This window comes from Somniosus microcephalus, chromosome 3 (genome assembly GCF_052327205.1).
Source record: "Somniosus microcephalus isolate GS21.2 chromosome 3, FLI_Smic_1.0, whole genome shotgun sequence".
Classification (NCBI taxonomy): domain Eukaryota; kingdom Metazoa; phylum Chordata; class Chondrichthyes; order Squaliformes; family Somniosidae; genus Somniosus; species Somniosus microcephalus.
In genome coordinates, this window is record NC_140989.1 from 50,686,631 (window position 1) to 50,706,880 (window position 20,250).

Here is a 20,250-nt window from a genome sequence, read left to right on the forward strand (position 1 = left end):
CTTTTTGAATTTTGCTTTTTTTTTGGGATACTCTTTTAAATATTGGCTTGCCTCAGTGGATCCCTTTCTGTCTGTGGCAGTGTCTTTCTGTACAAATGCTGTCTTGTCTGCCGCCTGGTTAGAATCTTAACCTTGTTGTCTGCTGCCCTAGTTTCTCTCCCTGGTGCAGACACACATCGTGAGTCCATTCTCCCCGGTACAGAAGAAGACAGTATGTGATGTCCTGAGTTGCCTGTATATGCGTGCTGCAGGAATGTGAGTCTTCGGCTTCCCTCCCTATCTGCTAATGGTGCTCTCTCTACTTCCCTCTCGCTGGAAATCCTGATCCGCGAAACTCCTCACTGTTTACACGGCAGACACTTTCCACTGCCCTTGCGCATGCGTGACGTTTCCACCCTAGTTACTGCATTGCACCACTGACTCACGGTAACAAACATCACCCAGCACCTCAACACAGATGTGAGCAAGTTCGTCTCTAGTTCAATAACATATTGTAAAGCAAGCAGATAAATAATAAATAGCTCAGTAACATATTTTGGTGTCATTGTTAGCCTTTCGTCGTCACTTGCCGGAAGAATTTCACTTACAGGGTTTACAGTCACTGTTGCATGATATTAGAATTTGAAAAGCTGATTAATTTATCAGCACTTTACTTTCAACAAAAAGTAGTAAGCGTATCATTAAGCTGGATTTTCGTTTAAATATTTTGCATCATTGCACTATTTTATCTAAACGTGCTCAAAATTATTTAAAATGAAACTTAAAATAATACAACAATCCATCTTAAATGATGTCAAGTGTCTGTGTGTATTCGAAGCCACCCCATCCCTGCACGCAGTCGCTTTGAAAAGCAACATATCCGTTTAGGAGATAAACTAACTGTAAATACCCCAAGTAGGCAATTACAAAAAAAGATAGCAATCAGTCACTTAAATAAATATCTGCTTCATAGCAACTTTGCAAGTTAATAATGATATTTGTAAATAGTATTAATCATCCAACTTTATTTGTGAATCAGAAGGGTATACACAAAATGTTTGGAGTTAAGACTTAATTTGGTTTGACATTGACTGCATGCAATGTAACCCAATATTGTCATTTCAGCAAATCTGTTCCATTGTAGTTTTGTGGTACAGGACTTTGAACCACTCAATGTCTGCCTCTGCAGAAAGGAGAAAAAAAGTCGATCAATCAGAATTGTTCTGCAAGATGAATCAGTCAAAAAACTAACCTGAATGGCCGGTCACCTCAAATAACCTATGGCAAACGTGCAGTTCTCATTTGTTTGAAATATTCATAAATGTACTATACTTCAGATTATTGAAAGTGAGAATAAAATAATTGATCATATAAACCTGTGACCCTCAAGGAGCAACTTTTTTGAGACAAACAGTATTTTTTGTTTGGTTAACTAGCCAGGTGTCTGACACACAATTAAACCTATTACTATGCTTAAGAATCTCCAAACTACCCAAAAAATCCACATAAATTGAGTTTTTGCTTGTCTGATATGAAATATATACTCACCCCTTATAGAACACACCCATGTACCTAAATCCAGAAAATGTTGGTGTAGGTTGGCAGCAGTTGAGACTAATGGGCTCCCAGGTGTACTTTGGGGTAGTGCTGGAGTTTACCCAGGTAAGATTCACTAACTGATCAGCATTGTATGCTTCCTGCTGCTTGTCCAGCTAGAATCACCCTGCACATTATTGCCTTTTTAAAATATTTTCTCTTGGGATGCGGTCAACACTGGCAAGAAAATATGTATTGCCACAGTGTGGGATTGGAGTCACTTAAGCCAGCCCAGCTTCTCTTTCTTGAAGGATATTACCAAACTAGTTGGGTTTTTACACAAAACAGCAGCTTTCATGGTCATTTACTAGGCCACAAATTACCAGATTGAATGCAATTTCAGAACTTGCCATGTACTTATGACCTCAGGTTTGCTCTGCCAGTAAAATAACCACGAGTTATTGAGTTACTTGCAGATCAGCAGAAACAATCCCAGCCCCAAGTGACAGGTGCACCCCTTCAGGTCCTGTCAATAGGCCAGACTGTCTGGTCAATCATCAATAGGCCCCTGGAGTGCTGCAGATCTGCCTAGCTTAGGTATTGGATTATTAAGTGTGCTACAGAGGATTGACTGGTCACCAATCTTCTACTGTTAGGCCTGTAGTCTTACCACCTGCTCAACTCCAGAGGGACCCTGGTTACTTCCTTCCCCCGAAGATGGATAATAACAAGTCGGCCATTAGACAACTGACAAACGCAGGTTTACCCTCTCGCTAAGCAGGAATAAGTACCAGGAACTCCTCCCAAGCGGCAGAATGAGCAGCACAACTTACCATGAAATTTGAGTACATTGCCATAATTCTCTTAACTACAGCATTGACATACATCATACCCAATTGAACGAGGGTTGAGTAGTTTGTGGTAAAGAGCTTCAGCAGCAACTGCTTACTATTCTACAACCCAATCAAGATAGGCACTAAACTCTGAATACATGAGCACATATTCATATACCCAGTCTCCAGGCAATCCATTCCAGCAGCTGTCATCCCAAACCTTTGGGTTTTCACATCAGGTAAAGATGGCTATCTGCCTTTAATGTGGTAGTACTTATGCAGGACTACTTGTGGCATGCCAACTACCTTGATATTATTGATGTTAAAGTCTAATGCCATATAAGCTTACCCTTGCCTCTTTTTGAATTGGTTGAAGATTGATGTGAAAGTGGCTATATAACTCACTTTAGTGACCAGACTTCCAAGCACAAGAAATTAGAGATGATGTGCAATGTCTCATACTGCTTGGACTTCGAACTGTATGTATTATGACTCCATCCTGGCGTAAAACCACATTTTAAAAATTCTGATGATCCACTGGAGCTCTTGCCCTCATAACATTAAAAATTGGCTTCTCAGAAAGTAGAGCTTCGGACAGGTGTTCAAGGATGCATGCGCAGAGTTCCATTGTCACTGAGCTTAAGATAAGTCACTGTTGGCAGTATAACTCAGGTCTGCCATTTATAGATGTTTATCCCAGACTGGCATTTGCACTATAACTACAGTCTAACTTGAAAACATTCATGACATATCTCTACATAAGATGGCTTAAAATTTGAAACGCTGTCTCGTGCTGGCACTAGATTTTAATAAAGCTTAATGGTGAGCATGTGAAAGTTTCATACAACCACACGAGTTTTTTTGCATTTGGATTTCAGTAAATTCTGATACCCTATCCACTGCTATTGTGACAAACACAAGCTGTACAAATGTGTTTGCGATATTATCCTTCCAAACTTGTGTTATGAGTGGAGAGCATTTTGAACTATATAATAGGACTACCAACTGGTAGTTATCAGTCGGTTACTGGTGGTAATGGGAGTTATTTGAGCGATGAATTAAGAGTATCACACAATACCATTGCCTCAAGGGTGATTTTTTTCTTATACTAGTATCAATAGCTAATTAAGCCTAATGACAACATTGCTGTTATAGGAAGCAGGATGATACCCAAAAACATTTCCTCCTTCCTCTCCCTTTTTAATAACTTGATGTTTTTGTACACTAATCTGATAAAATAGCAAAATACAGAGGAAGGAGAAAGGAAATAATTATGTACATGGTGTATGTGTATTTTCAATAACCCCAAACATATTTAGGTACCATGTCTGCAGCCCAGAAATAATTCTGTACACTGTACCTTAGGGCCCCAAATCTGAAATGGTTTAGCCATTTAAAAAGTTACTGTTGTCAGCAGCTACACGTCTCTCACAGACCCCAAGTCTTGTAGTACTGTGCAATGTTCCAGAATATAGAACACATATCCAAGTATCCTAAAACATGTTGAGAAATATACAGTGCAGAATTACAAGACTGAATGGCGCCTTAGATGTTATAAACGTTAAATCACAACAATTTTGAAGTTTTAGATCATTTATTACTTTCAAGTAATATATAACTGTAGTTTTGCAATTTAAAAAAAATCGAATTATTCAGAAACTTGCTGTGAAGTTTGCGATTTTAAAAATTTACTTTCGTTGGACGCTGAGCAGTAAAGTACGTCAAACAGCAAACAAAAGTTAAAGCAATAAGATCTTAATATAAAAAAAAGATAGGGCGTTTAAGTTTGCGAGTAACAAAACTAATCTATAGCCATTGTCAACAGTAAATTATTCAGCAGCAAGTACGCGTGCACCAAAACAGCATAAAGTTACAATCCAATATAAAACTGCCATCACAAAGATTACAAAAACATCTGACAATAGCAGTTTATTATTTTAAAAATTAGCTGTTCGATTGGGGTACACCAACAGCAGCGAGTGCACATGTGCATCTTTGCGTGAACAGCGAACACAACCAACAACAGAGATAACTCGAAACTTTTGTCACAAGAAAAAAAAACATTTCCACAAGATTCTGCATTCAACAGCCATAGCTACAAATGTACAACAAACAAGAGTCATATCTATTACGGCATAAAATTACAAAGATAACAAGGAGGAAAATAAAACGTTTGATATTACTACAATGAATGTTGAGAAGTTTGCAGCAAGAAGCTGCAGCAAACAAGTTGAGCGTCTGTTTAATGTGCTTATACTGCAGTGTGATTTGAGATCAGCTATCTATCCCCATCCGTGTTTTCTTCCTTTTCGTCTTATTATACCAGGCGCTGCACTGCGCCGAACCACACCAAGCCACGCCGTGCTGCGCTAAGCAACCATCCCTTTTTTTCCCTGTGCACGCCGACAGCGCGGCGCTGAATAACGGACCAAAGCGGACGGACGCCAAGCAGCACCAGCGACGCGATCTTGCGCTGACGCATTGCAGGTACGGCCCGACCAATCAGCGGCTGCAGAGGGGCCGAAGCTACGGCCGCGCCACCGCCACGCGGGCTACTTCTGCCTCCGCGCGGGGGGGGGTGAGAAATAATAATCCCAAGGCGGTCGATCGGGCGGGGAGGAAATAGGTACTTTATTTTGGCCAAGAGTAGAAAGGAGATAGAAAACCAGTTTCGGGCATGGCGCTACTATTTTGCGGCAAAGGAGCTCTGTAACAGCAGCGATGCCGAGGGGGGCGGGGAGGAGGCCGATCGGCGGAGTGCGCGGGAGGCGGGGCTGCGCGGAAGGATACGGGAGCAGAGGGGAGTTAAGCAGCCGCTGTGAGCGGGGTGTTTATAGTCAGTGGTGGCGAAGGGTTGAGGAGTTAAGCCGTGACTGGGGAACCGGTGACAAGTAAAGGTTGCAAAAATGGTGAGTCTTTCGCCACCTCAGTGCGTTTAGTTTTTTTTCCCCCCTCTCTCTTTTCTTTCCCCACCGCCGTGGAAGAAATCGGATGATTTTTTTTTTTCCTCCTGCTGTTTGGTGTACTTTTGTGCGGGATTGTATTTCTCTGGAGCGAGCGGGCACGGTGGGATGGGTCGGTGCAGCAGGAAAGAGGGCGCGACCCAAAGGGCTGTTGTATGAGCCTCTGTGGCCCGTGGTGGATCCCTATTTACTAGTCCACCCCCACCCTTTTTTGCTATGCTCCAGTGATCGTTGTGAGGACGGGCGATGAGTTGGTGGGGGAGGAGAAGTAATTCATCTCGCTATAGATCGGCGGCGGTCCCTTCCGCCTCAGTATCTTCCCCTTCTCCGCCGAATGAAGTTGCTTTGGGGGAGTGGGTTGACTATTTTTCCTGTTTCTTTGTCTGGAGTGGTGGTAGTGACCTTACCTGATGCCGCGCTGTCCTTCCTGCTCGACCCGACCCTCCTATGCACTTGTTGCGGGTGCTGGGGGGGTCCCGGGCGCCGCGAGTAGTCGGCGGGTGGGCGCTCGGTGCTATTGTGCCACGGCCGCTCCTCGCGCGCTCTCTGACGGGATTCAAAGCGCGGCGGCTCGGGTCGGACCGGACCGTTAGAGCGGCGCGAGGACACGGCGGGAACGGCGGCCGCCGCCGAGAGCTGGGCTCGAGCCGGCCCGCCCGCTCCCTCCACTGCAATGCACCGTTTACAATGCAGTGGTTTTCATATAATGGGGGGTGTTTTTTGTGTGGGTTTTTTTCCCAATCTAAAGCAGTAACATTTCTTTTAATGGTAAAAGGGTGGAGGGATGCTCCTACCTTGGGAGATGGCTGATTTTTTTTAAATTATCAGCACTTCCGGCTGCAGACGCGCAATGCAGAAGAAAGCGAGAGGAGGGAAACTGCACGGCTGAGGGTCCAGAATGGGAGGGTCTCCCTCCCTCATGAAGGAATGAGGCTTTGTTGGCAAGTAGGGTTTAAAAAATTGCATTTTGCCAGTGTGTCTTCTAAAACGCTCATTTTGACGTAAATACACCCGGTAAAGTTCTTTTGAATGCTCTTAATTTTTTTTGTAACTTGGAATATTGTTCCTTTTTTCTCTTCCTCTGTGGGGTTGAATTAATGCCCTGGTGACGACTTCCCTCCCAACTTGATTTTCTTAGGTTTAGCTTTTTTTTGTTGGGTTGGAAGGGGAGGCTTAAAACGGTTACTGTGGAGTCACTGCTGTTGAGGAATGACTGTTGGCTTTGTGGAATTTGGACCCCTCCCTTGCTGGCTACTGCTGGATCTTGGTTTGTAGCTTTTCTTCTTTATGATTGCATTGGTTATTGGCTATTTGTACTTTCCTGTTGGACTTCATTTTGACCTACATAGATATAAGCAATAAATGAGCTGCTTTCATTCAAAGCTCTACTGAATTAGGTGGCATGCATCAAGAAATTGAAGTTTTAAATTGGGTCCAGTGTTTCCTTTTACTGTAGGCTGAACTTGAGTCAATTCACTTGTAAAATGCTAAGTTGTCTTTGCCTATTGTAGCCATTAAGACTTTTATTCCATAGTGAAACACCCTCTTTGGAACTAGTTGTGTTAATCTACTAGGTGAGACTGAGAAATGGGTTTTATTTGAACTTGGTAGTTTCACTTCTGACCACCTGTATCTTGCTATATATTACCTGGCTGTTGAATGAGTCCTAATTCCAGGGGACCACTTGACTTGGTCTCCTGGAAATTTTTGTCTGCAGTCTATCAATGTTGCTGGTAAAATATTGCTATTTGTGCATAAAATATTCAAATGTGCTATCTTGACATGTGAAACTTCTGAAGTTGCTTTAGTGGCAGTGTAAATCTTCAATCTCTAAGAGTTGGGAGCAGATATGTTCAAAAATGGTATCTTGGACATGTCATTTTTTGCAAACTAATGTAGTGAGGGATTTTTTTTTTTTTAGGAAAGATGCATAAAATTTATAGTTCTGCCATGAGATTGAATTATTGTACCAGTTATTATGACTCCCCCTTCTCATTAAATCATGTAGCCTGATGCAAGAATAGTGCATAATCTTTCATTGTCTCTTTTCAGGCTGATCAACTAACAGAAGAGCAAATTGCTGGTAAGTATAGTGAAAAAGCTGCCCTAACTTGGAATAATTGTGGGCAGCTTAATGTTGCTTAAAAGTCTGTTTTCTCTTGGAGGGAAGTGTGACTAAGTACTTGGGTGACAGCTTAACAGTTTTAACACTACAGGAATTTGTAAATGTCTTGACAATTTTGTGGTCTATAAATGACCTTGTGCAAGAAGTCTTTTGTCTAGTTTCTAGTTAAAGGCAAGTGTAATACTTTTTGAAGTTAGTGTAGTTATGGAGTTAGATTAGCTCTGAGTTAAATTGGTACAGCTAGATTGTTCATGCACCAATTGCTGGAAGGCAGTGCCTGTGGCCCCCTCCAAGTAAAGTTTGCATACAATAACAAATGGGTCCAATTTCATTGCTTTTGTATTGCCCATCCTTGAACTTTGGCTCCTTACTATCACATTGAGTGGCTCCTTACTCCCATGAATTGTCCAGGTGAAATTCCTCAATGTATGCTTTACATTTCCTGGTTGTACAGAGCTTTTTTGAAGTTACAGTATCTTGCATATTCAATTATCAGAAGCCTGATGCAAGGAGTACATTGGCATCACTTGCCATTTGATTGCCTGACCTTTGTCTAGTTTTGTGTATTTGGCTATTTGAAAAAAATCCTTGAATAATTTTTTCTCTTTGCATGCTGGGGTGGGGGGGGGAGAAACAAGAAGTGACATGTGAACAATGGACTTGCATTACCATTGTTCGTGTGGAAAGCTCTCTTGGTGTTCATTCTGTAGTAAGTGGCTCATGTGAGTATCTAAATGATCAGGTTAGTTCCCTGCAGCTGAGTTGGTGTAATATTTAGTCAAAAATCTGTACTATTGGCACAGTGGAGTTTAGATTTTGAAGTACTAATTCTTGGTGGTCAGATCTTTACCTATGCTTTAGCTGGGTCCACTAAAAATCAGTGGCCTTAAGATTTGCAATACTTTTTAACTGGTATAATCCAGTAGTCCTGCTTCTCCGTTAACAAATAGCACAAGGACATGATTCAGTATGACAGTTGAGAACTTTGCAGATTTAGCAATAATGTCTGTTACTTCATTAAATGGCTTAAAATATTAAATATACTAGTACAGATGCAGTGAAATCACAAATGCATTCAGTGCTTATTGCACTAGTGTATCTCTTTACATTATTTTTTTCCCATTGCAGAATTCAAAGAGGCCTTTTCACTCTTTGACAAAGATGGAGATGGCACCATAACAACAAAGGAGCTTGGGACAGTTATGAGGTCACTAGGCCAGAACCCAACTGAGGCAGAACTACAGGATATGATCAATGAGGTTGATGCTGATGGTGAGCAGCAGGAACAAGAACCTCACACAATTAATGTACATTTATGGTGCATCTGTTTTCACTAACTTCCATTTTTTGACAGGAAATGGAACGATCGACTTTCCAGAATTTCTGACAATGATGGCAAGAAAAATGAAAGATACAGATAGCGAGGAAGAAATCCGAGAAGCATTCCGAGTGTTTGATAAGGTATGGAGCAAATGCATGTCATTGAATAAATAGTAACTTATTGCTAGGAATTGAATACTTGCTATACTGGGTGACTAATCCATATCATGCACTACCAGGTTAAGCACAATGCAATTTTTTTCCTTGGGATATGGATGTTGCTGGCAAGGCCAGCATTCCACTGCCTCAACAATGACTCCACCTTGACCATGATCTGTATTGGTGTAGCAATCCTCATTTCCCACACCAACCATCCTTATAGTACCAAGTTGGGAACAGTTTTGCACTGTGAGCCTTTGGCCTCTCTAAACTGATTTGAGACTGCACAAATTGCTTTGCATCAGAGAAGCTAGTAGACATAGACTTCCATCAGTATAGGTTGGATTTAAATCCAGGCCCTTGGGTGAAGAACTTGCATTTATAGTGTCTTTCACAGCCTCCGGACATAACAAAGCACTTGTAGCCGTTTAAGCATAGTCACTGTTGTAATGTGAAATGCAGCAGCCAATTTGCGCACAGCAATGAGATGACTAGAAAGTCTGTTTGAGGGATGAGTATTGGCTATGACACTAGGGCAAACTCCCTGCTCAAAATAGTGCCATGGGATCTTTTACATCCATCTGAGGGCAGATGGGACTTCTGCCTAAAGATTGCACCTCAAAGTGCAATGTTCCTTCAGTGCTGCACTAAACGCCAGCCTAAATTATGCACTAGTCTGGAGTGGGCCTTGAACTCACAACCTTCTGACTTGGGCAAGAGTGCGACCACTGAACCAAGATTGAGCTTATCTAACCTATTGTGCCACCCAGTTCCATCTCCAGACTCTGATACCAATATGTAACTTAAACTGAGCTTGGAACAAAATCTTAGTACGTGACATTTCTTTTGGCTTTTAGGATGGTAATGGTTATATCAGTGCTGCAGAACTTCGTCATGTAATGACAAACCTTGGAGAAAAATTGACAGATGAAGAAGTTGATGAAATGATCAGAGAAGCAGATATTGATGGTGATGGTCAAGTGAACTATGAAGGTAAGTTTGCTTGTAGCAGACAACAGTTACCATCTCTTAATTTCCCTATGCATGCACTGGTTTTTGTTTCAGCATCTTGCATTTCATGCCCAACTATATAACATGGGATAAATTTGGACATCTCAAACTTTGACCAGCAAGGCTGCCAAATGTGCTTATTTTCTCCCCTTTCAGAGAATGCTAAAGTGGGAGAATGCTAACATTTGGAGGCAAACTGCTTGCTTGTAACAGATACTTGAGTAATTCAATGACCCATCAGAAATATGTATGATATGCTTGCATTTTTCTGAATACTACCAGGTATTGTACATGATATGGTCATTAAATACATATTTGAGTAACCAGAGATGCTGTAGCATTAGTGTGCAGTGTCTGTGGTAATTGTATAAGACCAGCAGTGCAATACTTGGAACAACAATACCATTAACATCTGATACCTAAGGAAGGTAACCATACAATTAAATGGCTAACTTTCAAGTAAACCTGAAATATCACTTGTTCAACTAGGGAGTGTGGTGGCAAGGTATCTATATACTAATCACTCTGGTGTCCAAAGTAGAGGGGGAACTTTATAAATTGCTAGTCAGTCCTCAAGAAATGATACTAATACTCATTTCTATGGCTTGAACATGCATTAATTGACATCCAAATTTAATGCTTGCTGTGTATGAACTTAACTGTACAAGTGATATGAAGAATCTTAAGTTTTGAATTTTGTTTACAAATGGTCATCTTTGTGTTTGTAGTTTTTGATGGTGACCAATGCTTGTATTGCTTTTCACCCCTAGCCCCATGGTCATAAAAATGCACTGCCAGCAAGTGACTTTTTCAAGAAGCTAAGAATCTTGAACCAGATCTTTTAACACTCTCTCTTTAGCCAGCAGTGATAAATTACAAATTTCCCTCTAATATTTTCTAGTTCTGACTAAAAGTATGGGAAAGGTTGTTAAATAACTAAGATAAAAATTACTAATCTGCTGTACAAGCCTAGACCTGCTTTGATGTGATGGGATCAATGCACCTTCATTTTGCAGTCTGTTATACTGGGTGCTCTGGCTTGTTCCTATTATCTAAAAATTAAGTAATCTAGTCATAGGAAACAAGTTAATCACTAGTAAGGCAAGTCTGGAAGTTGGAAATTCATACTTGATTTTCAGACTTCATTAATGGATGTCACATGTAACTATTAACATGAACAAGTTGTTTTAGTTTTAACTCTGCTGGATTTACTTTGTGAATTTTCAAGTAACAGTCTTGCTATTCAAGCTTGATCAAAGATTATCCTGGGTAATTTAGCTCAATTCTAAAACTTAAGGTAATAACACAAAGCTAAATGGCTTTCTCATGTCTAGAAGTTCCTCCAATTAATTTGTAATATGAAGCTGGTGATTTTGGAGAAACAGCCATGATCAATGCAGAGATAAACCTAAGTTTTTGCCTTTCATGGAAAATTTGTGAATTTCTGATTCACTGTTTTACACTAAATACACTTAAACTTGCTCAAACCCCTGGATTTGTTCAGCTGCCTGAGCATACTTTATTTGGTTATGAGCAGGATTAGATTACTTGATTTCTAAGCCTGGGATGCAACTGCTTTGGCATCTGGTTGTGTAACTCAAATTAATTCAAAGCTCAAATGCTGAACTATATTTAGATACTACATTTCTTCACACCTAGTTAGTCTTTCAGCTCATTGGCTTGGATAAAGTTTGCAAAGTTTTTTTTGGTGCCCATCTGAACACTAAATAGGAATATTTAAATCAATTTTTTTCTATGGTATTCAAAAGCTGTACAGGTCTATTGATCATTTACTGTGGTTTTTAAAAAAAAAAAAAAACAACAATCTGGTAAGCATGAATTCTAGAAATCATCATCTGTCTAGAGAATTTTGGTCTCCATTAAGGCACTGCAGTGTCAGAGAAACTGGTTACAAGTAGCTTTTTTGAGGTGGGAGTGGACAGGCAGAAGTGCCAGATGATTTAAGATCAGTTATGTTTTGGTCCTTCAGAAACTCTAGTAACATTTCCTCCTTCCTTTACAGAGTTTGTACAAATGATGACTGCGAAGTGAAGATCTTGTACAGAAAACATTTTAATTTTCTTGTAAAAAAAAAACATTGTTTATTTGCCTTTCCTTTGTTTGTAATTTCTGTATAATGTTTCTCTCCCTGCCCCAACTGTCTAAAACATATGCATGTATAGTGGGTAGAGTTACAGTCCATGTTACTTTCCTTCAGTATCTTCTTGTCATTGTGTTTTCTTTTGCATTTGAGAAGACTATTGGTGTAACAAAAGTTGCATGTGGCTTTATCTTGAAGTGCATCCAAGCTCTTCTACACATTCAAAGCTACATATGGACTTGCGGTTTAACGAGGGATCATCTGGGTATGCTGCTGTGAGGAAATGGCTGACAGTATCAGCATGTATTGCATTGCTGTTTAAATGCAGAGTTATCGCTCTGCATGAAGTAAGGACAGAAAGCTTAAAATTTCTCAGCATTGCACTATAGCAAAACGGGTGTATCATCCAGGTACTCGTACACTAAACCTTTTTGTATTTGCTGTTCCATATAAGGAAGCATTCTTGTTTTCTTACTGTGCTCTTTCAACATTTTGTTTAGCCACTTAGTTCTTTCTGAAATCTGCTTTGGCACAGACATGCCTGAAATCCATTCCAAGTTGTATATTTTTTTCCAATAAAACTACAATTTACCCAAAAAAACTGGTCTGTTCTCTTGTAGTTAATGTTTGTTCCTATGGTGACAGTAGAAGCAGTTCATTTAGAGATCTGCATTGACTAGTATTGGTCTTTTGCAAACCAAAATCAGTCTTTGACTGCATATAAAATAGTCAGTTACTGTTGCAGCTTCAGTATCATGCACTTTTCTAATAGTGGGCAGATCTTTTGTTCCTGATCCTTGTATATTAAGAGGCCCACATTGGTGAAATGGATGCTTCAGAATTTTCTATTTCCCATTTCAACCTAAAATCTGATGGGGAAAGTAGGTTTAAAGCCAATGCTGGTCCTACAAGTTTGTATTAAATCTTCCACCAAATGGGTTCTGTTCCTAGATGTCAAAACAATTGCTTAGTTAGGAAATTAATTAAACTTATCAAACGGTTCTATTAACTGTTAGCTAGCTTTAGTCTGAGCATTTGTCTAGTCCTATTCTAATGCTCAACATTCCAGTGTTTATATCTTGGTTGAATGGGAAACTGGATAATGCAGAGTCTGATGCTGGTTGCTTGCCTATTTGCTCATTGTATGGTGCACATAAAACAATACAGAGTCTACATTCCATAAAGTAGAGATACAAAGTATGTTTCCAAATTATGGTTAAAACTGGAAAAGGCTAACTCACTTGGTTTTGCCAACAACTGAAATCCATTCTATAGCTAAAATATTTAATTCACCAATTGTTTTTTGAAGTAGGTTCTTTATGTGCAAATATAATTGATTGAGTCTAGAAATTTAGTGATGGTAGCACTTTACAGAACTTTAAAGCTGGTCTGTCTGCATTAGGTTAGAAGTAAATGCTTTTTGAATAAATAATTTCCTCTTGGGCAAGAATATGGAATAGAACAGCTACCCAATGATGAAATGTAGATAGTATACTTTAGATTTTTCCTGTGTTCACTTTCTGGATTTGTGGTCTCTATACTTTGTATTTGGGCATGTCTTGTGTATCTGCCCAAACATAGGAAGATTAAATGTAATATTGAAGAATGTCTACCAGTTGTAATGTAAGGCAACAAAACTGATTTTATATTTACATGGTAATTGAAGATTTTAAGGATTTTTAATTGTGCTTAGTTGGTACTGCTGGTGCATGTAGAGGGTTTTCATGGGTGGTGCTTGTAGGCAACAAATGTATTTGAGAAACTAGGCAACAAACATTCTTCAACCTCCTGGCTTGGAAAGCTCCCTTAAGGTAAACAAGATAGTTTGAATCCAGCTGGTACTAGACATCTGCCTCAACTGTTTTGAAACCGCTGTACTTAAATGATCAAATTCCCACATAGTTGTAGCTGCAAGAACTGCCTTTCAACTAGCTTTGCTTTATTGTATCTACTGTAAAGATCCAAAAGGTAGATTAATTTGGATACTTAACATTTTCTAGTTCATTAACTAACTGACCTCGCCTGCTGAATCTCTAAGCATGTACTTGATTCTGAAAGCTGGTAATGTCCTAGAATCATAAAGCTGAGAAGGAGCCCATTTGGCCCATGTCTGCAGGCTTTGTCAGAGCTATCCAATTGGCCACTCCCTTGCTCTTTCCCCATAGCCTTGCAATTTTCTCTTTTTTTTCCCCCAAGTATTTATAAAATTCCCTTTTGAAAGTTACTATTTAATCTGCTTCCACCACCCTCGGGTAGTGTATTCCAGATCGTAACCACTTGCTGTGTAAATTCTTATTGCCAATTATCTTAAATCTATTCGCTGGTTACTGACCCTCTTGCCAGTGGAAACCGTTTCTCCTTATCTGCTCTAGCAAAACTCTCAATTTTGAACACTTCTATTAAATCTCTCCAATATTCTTTTGCTTTAGGAACAATCCTGGCTTCTCTAATTGCCATATAACTGAAGTCTCATCCCTGGTACCATACCTGGTAAATCTCTGCACCAGCTCAAAGGCCTTGACATCCTTCCTAATGTATGGTGCCCAAAATTGGCCGCTATACTCTAGCTGAGGGCTAAGCAGTGATTTATAAAGGCTTACCATAACTTCCTTGCTTTTGTACTCCAAGCCCCTCAAGCCATGGATTCCATCTGCTTTTTCAACTTGTCCTGCTACCTTCAAAGATATGTGAACCCTGCACCCCCTTTAAAATTGTACCAAATTTATATTGCTTCATTTTCCTTCCATCACGTCACACACTTCTGCATTAAGCTTCATCTGCCATATTTTTGCCCATTTCACCAGTGTTATCCTCTTCACTTTACTATTTCCAAGCTGTTATCTGCAAACTTTAAAATGATGCCCCCTAAAATAAGAGCAGTGGTCCTAATGAGGACCCCTGAGGCACATAATTATAGCACAGAAGGAGGCCAGCACTCTACAAGAGCACTTCAGTTAGTCCCACTCCCCTGCCCTTTCCCCATAGCCCTGCAAATTTTTTTCCTTGGGTACTTACCCAATTCACTTTTGAAAGCCACAATTGAATCTGCTTCCACCACCCTTTCAGGCCATGCATTCCACACCTTAATTACTTGCGGAGTTCCTCCGGTTGCCTTTGGTTCTTCTGCCAATCACCTTAAATCTCTGTCCTCAGGTTCTTGACCCTTTGCCAATGGGAACTGTTTCCTCTCTGTCTAGATCCCTTATGATTTTGAATACCTCTATCAAATCTCCTCAACCACCTTCTGCTCCAAGAACAACCCCACTTCTCCAGTCTATCCATGTAACTGAAGTCCCTCATCCCTGGAATCACACACATCTTTTCTGCACCCTCAGGCCTTCACATCCTTCCTAAAGTGCAGTGCCCTGTATATGTACATGTTTTCATAAAATTTGCAGTACACAACCCCATAAACTAAAATACAACATTTGAGAACCTAATTTAACTTTGTTCTCTGCAGAAAATTGAAAATGGTAGCTAAATCTTTTGGAATAAAAGGCCTGCTTTCAATGGTTCATTTTCTTAAATTTAAACAAATGATTAAGTTAAATGCAGCATTTATCTACAGGTGCAGGTCCTACATAATTCACTGGCTAAGTTTGTCTGCCTTATTTGAATTGTGTATTCAATTTTTGGTACGCTTCCAATTTTTACCTTTCTGCTTGAGGAAAGTGCCTGATCTCCCAGGAGCCACTCACTGGGAATCGCAGTGTGCTAGTTTTAAAGCTTAATTATAGCCACTCTAGGATCTCGCAGTAGAAATATTTCCCTTGTGACCAAGTTCTGTTCTCGTGACTTGAATGAGAATGCAAGTCTTAGGAAGCACATCCCCTATTCATTTTGCATAATGGAAATTGCAAGTCTCCTTGTCACCACTAACTGGGATGACTGACCTTTTTTAAGATTTCACAATTCACTGGTATACCAATAGGTACAGTATTTATTTTCTGCAACCTCTACAGGATGACCAGTATTGGCCTCAATTCAGCTAATGTTTAGATGTTCAATAATTTTGGTGACTGAATATACTTAAATAATGCTCTGTATTTTGGGTTGTATTGGAATTTGGTTTTATTTTGGGATGTGTGCTACTGATGTAGGAAATGGGTGAAAATAATTTGTGCTGAAGTTAGATATGACAAATTTCTCTCCAACATAATGTAGATTATGCAGTATGGGGACAAGTAGGCTGACCTGATGACACTAATTTCTCATCTGAGTGCATCCAGAGTAGCTATTGTACTTGATGCAATACTTTAAAGAAATATATAGCTTTGTTTTAAAGCAACAGTTAATTCTGAGGGACTGTAGATACTGGAAATCTTGTGAAAACATAAAATGATTGAAACACTCAGCAGGTCAGGCAGTGCACCATAGACCTGACACATTGATCATACTCCTCTCCACAAATGCTGCCTGACCTGAGTGTTCCAACATTTTCTGCTGTATTTATCCAGTTTTTCCCTTTTTGCAAGTGTTACCTAGTTTCCGTGCTACTTGGTGCCTAAATGTTGACGTTTGTGAACACCGCTGGAGTTGAAATGGCATTTCCTCCTCCTGAAACTTAGTTTGTGGGAACTGATGTGTGAACTTGCTTCCGACAACCTTGTGATCCAGCATTCTTTAAGCCAACATCACACTATCTATGCATTGTTAATTACCCCACTATTTGTGGCATAAGTGTAAATATGATCTTTCTACTAGTATTTGATATTTACTACAAAGAGGAAAATCTTTCCTTAAAACTATACTTTTTTAATTAAATTCTTAGAACAAGTCATTTCTGGCAAGCTCAGGAACCTTATTGGGTTGCCTGAAACCTGCACTAGAGAAAAGACTTGCATTTATACAGTGAATTTCAGGACGTCCCAAAGCACTTTACAGGCAATTAAGTACTTTTGAAGTGTAGTCACTGTTGTAATGTAGGAAAAGCAGCTCCCCAAAACAGCAATGAAATAAATGACCAGATATTTTCTAGGTGTTAGTTGATGGATAAATACTGGCCAGGACACCTGCGAGAACTCCCCTGCTCTTCAAATAGTGCTGCGAACTCTACCTCCACCTGAGAATGCAGATGGGGACTTGATTTAATGTCTCATCTGAAAGATGGCACCTTGGACAGTGCAGCACTCCCTCATTGTACTGGAGTGTCAGCCTAGATTATCTGCTCAAGTCTCTGGAGGCCCAACCATCTGACGCAAGAGACGGCACCGCTATAAAACCAGCTCTGGGAATGTGCTATTTTGTTGGCTTACAGGGGGCTATACGGGAAAGGAATCAGCAGTGCACCCACCCTCTTTTAGTTGAAATAATGTTTAGTCCGCCTAATTTTTTTCCGAATTAGTATTACTGTGTGGCGTGCTAAAATCGGAAGTATAGTTTTGCTTTACACTCTGAAGTGATGACAATAGCCTGGCTGCATAAATGCTTTAACTCCAGCAAACATCACCACGCCCCCCCTCCCCTTCCTACGGCAGGGGTACAGCACTGAGCCCAGTTATTGCCACGTGAGTTGATATTAGATAACAGACTAAAAATCCAACCTGGGGCTTTCCTAGTCTAAATGGCTCAGTTGCACACTGCTTGCGGCGAGATCAGAGAGTGCATTTTGTGAATGCATGCTTTTACCTCAACACGTTCACAATAAATGGAGACCGGAAATCCTATGCGGCCTCTGACCTCTGCGCCCGAATTCTCGAAGCCGTCGTTTTGCGCCAGTCGTCAATTTAGCGGTTTGTCTGTTCCGTGCGAAGCCATTGAGGAAACGAGTTTAAACACAGCGCAAGGCGTCGAATCTTAAAGATTATCGCGACATCCAATGGCATATCTAAATCTGTTGAGCAGATGTATAATATTGGAGAGGGGTTTTGAGAAAGACACTTGTAACTAAACTTGGCGATAAAGCAGGAAATACAAGCGCAGCAATGGCGGATAGTCTCCAATCGCCACAAGGATAGGGGCTTATTTGGTTCACGGCGGGGGCAAAAGACTGCGAGCTGAAATAATTGTGTCGAAAAAACTGTACATGTGCACGTCACAGTGGTTTATCACTTAGCGCAGTGGGTTTTCTTGGGCTTTTTTTCAAGGCGTTACTTCACTTCAATCACTATTTTTAACCGACCATCATACAGAAGGGCCGTACACTCATTCTCACCGAGCGTAATTGACTACTTTTGATCCGAGTATTCCCCCTGCGATAGTTTTTGCATGAAAAGGGGAGGTGGTTAACAGCAACAAAATGTTCCAAAACTGGCAGTGAGGATTCTTGGTCTTCGAACAGGGAAATTCTAACCAATCGGGCTGTGCTTGTAAATAGGATCTCGGTAATGGTGTGACCATGGCCACCGCCGCTCCCAGCCCTCCTACTGAGAAAATAGTGAGGAAAAAACCCAGTTTAACCAACAAATCGAAAGCAAAACCCAAAGTCACGGAAATCAGCCACCCTAAAAACAATCGTAATCGCAAGGTAGTGAGATTCTGGCTCTTCTACTGTTTTTAAAAAAAATTAGCGTTTCTCATTGATGTAATGCCACACTGCATTTGATAAGTTAACTAACCGTCAAATTATTTTTTCACTGACTGTTCCAGCAAAAAACTAATTCGCTAGCAGAACAGGAATCAACTAGAGGAGGGTGGTGGCAACAAAATGTCAAAGTAAGTGTAGTATAGACATTAGAAATACATCTAGGAAATGTAGCAGTGGGTTGTGATTACATCTGCAAGCTAGTAAGATTGTCGTTTATACATAATAAATATGTTGAAAATCGATGATCATTTGTTTATTTTAAACTAGATGAAGACATTTTCACTGCGTTTTTTTAACATGGCTAGAATTGGACAAAATTAAAGGTGCAGCTGTACTGGCATTTCTGTTTCACTGCAAAGTGGCTCATAAAAACACAGAAGATAGGAGCAGGAGTAGGCCATTCGGCCCTTCGAGCCTGCTCCGCCATTCAATGAGATCATGGCTGATCATCCAAATTCAGTACCCGGTCCCTGCCTTCTCCCCATATCCCTTGATCCCTTTAGCCTTAAGAAATATATCCAACTCTTTTTTGAATATATTTAATGAATTGGCCTCCACTGCCCTCTGTGGCAGAGAATTCCACAGGTTCACCACTCTCTGGGTGAAGAAGTTCCTCCTCATTTCAGTCCTAAATGGCCTACCCCTTATCCTTAGACTATGACGCCTAATTCTGGACTCCCCGGCCATCATAAACATCCTTCCTGCATCTAGTCTGTCCAGGCCTGACAGAATTTTATAGGTTTCGATGAGATCCCCTCTCAATCTTCTAAACTCCAGTGAGTATAATCCCAATCGACACAATCTCTCCTCATACGTCATTCCTGCCATCCCAGGTATCAGCCTGGTGAATCTTCGCTGCACTCCTTCCATGGCAAGAACGTCCTTCCTCAAGTAAGGCGACCAAAACTGCACACAATACTCAAGGTGCGGTCTCACCAAGGCCCTGTACAACTGTAGCAAGACATTCTTGTTCCTGTACTCGAACCCTCTTGCTACGAAGGCCAACATACCATTTGCCTTCTTAACCGTCTGCTGCACCTGCATGCTTACCTTCAGCGACTGGTGCACAAGAACACCCAGGTCTCTTTGCATTTCCCCTTCTATTGCCATTCAAATAATAATCTGCCTTCCTGTTTTTGCCACCAAAGTGGATAACCTCACATTTATCCACATTATAGTGCATTTGCCATGTTTCTGCCCAATCACCCAATCTGTCCAAATCGTACTGGAGTTTCACGACATCCTCACAGCTTACCCTCCCACCCAGCTTTGTGTCGTCTGCAAATTTGGAGATATTACATCCAATTCCCTCGTCCAGATCATTAATATATATTGTGAACAGCTGGGGTCCTAGGACCGGTCCTTGCGGTACCCCACTAGTCACTGCCTGCCACTCGGAAAACGACCCGTTTATTCCAACTCTTTGCTTTCTGTCCGCCAACCAGTTCTCTATCCAAGTCAATACCTTGCCCCCAATCCCATGTGCCTTAATTTTGCACGCTAATCTCTTATGTGGGACCTTATCGAAAGCCTTCTGAAAGTCCAAATACACCGCAGCCACTGGTTCTCCCTTATCTATTTTACCAGTTACATCCTCAAAAAATTCCAGTAGATTAGTCAAGCATGATTTACCTTTTGTAAATCCATGTTGACTTTGTCCGATCCTGTCACTGATTACCAAGTGCTCTGCTATTACA

General features: G+C 40.7%; 2 protein-coding genes and 1 long non-coding RNA gene across 4 annotated transcripts in view; 2 read left to right on the forward strand and 1 right to left on the reverse strand.

The window, feature by feature from the left end:
• Positions 1–993: 993 nt before the first annotated feature.
• Positions 994–6,052, reverse strand: LOC147121048 (uncharacterized). Its single transcript, XR_015076241.1, has 3 exons — positions 5,719–6,052; positions 3,709–3,841; positions 994–1,162 (listed from the first exon to the last, which is right to left on the reverse strand). It is a non-coding gene; the product is annotated as an uncharacterized LOC147121048 (long non-coding RNA).
• calm2b (calmodulin 2b, (phosphorylase kinase, delta)) lies at positions 5,134–12,628 on the forward strand. 2 transcript variants are annotated; one of them, XM_085980375.1, is made up of 6 exons: positions 5,134–5,257; positions 7,364–7,394; positions 8,565–8,708; positions 8,791–8,897; positions 9,773–9,908; positions 11,950–12,628. In XM_085980375.1, the coding sequence occupies exons 1-6, from the start codon at positions 5,255–5,257 to the stop codon at positions 11,976–11,978; spliced, it is 450 nt and encodes a 149-aa protein (XP_085836501.1). In that variant the 5' UTR covers positions 5,134–5,254; the 3' UTR covers positions 11,979–12,628. The 2 variants fall into 2 exon arrangements, with proteins under 2 accessions (XP_085836501.1, XP_085836502.1); XM_085980376.1 differs by lacking the exon at positions 5,134–5,257 and adding an exon at positions 6,228–6,252.
• Positions 12,629–12,726: 98 nt separating this feature from the next.
• stpg4 (sperm-tail PG-rich repeat containing 4) overlaps positions 12,727–20,250 on the forward strand; it is an 82,495-nt gene continuing 74,971 nt past the window's right edge. The window contains exons 1-2 of the mRNA XM_085980378.1: positions 12,727–18,493; positions 18,616–18,681. Coding sequence (XP_085836504.1) covers positions 18,365–18,493; positions 18,616–18,681 — 195 coding nt within the window. The 5' untranslated portion in view covers positions 12,727–18,364. The remainder of the gene's footprint in view (positions 18,494–18,615; positions 18,682–20,250) is intronic.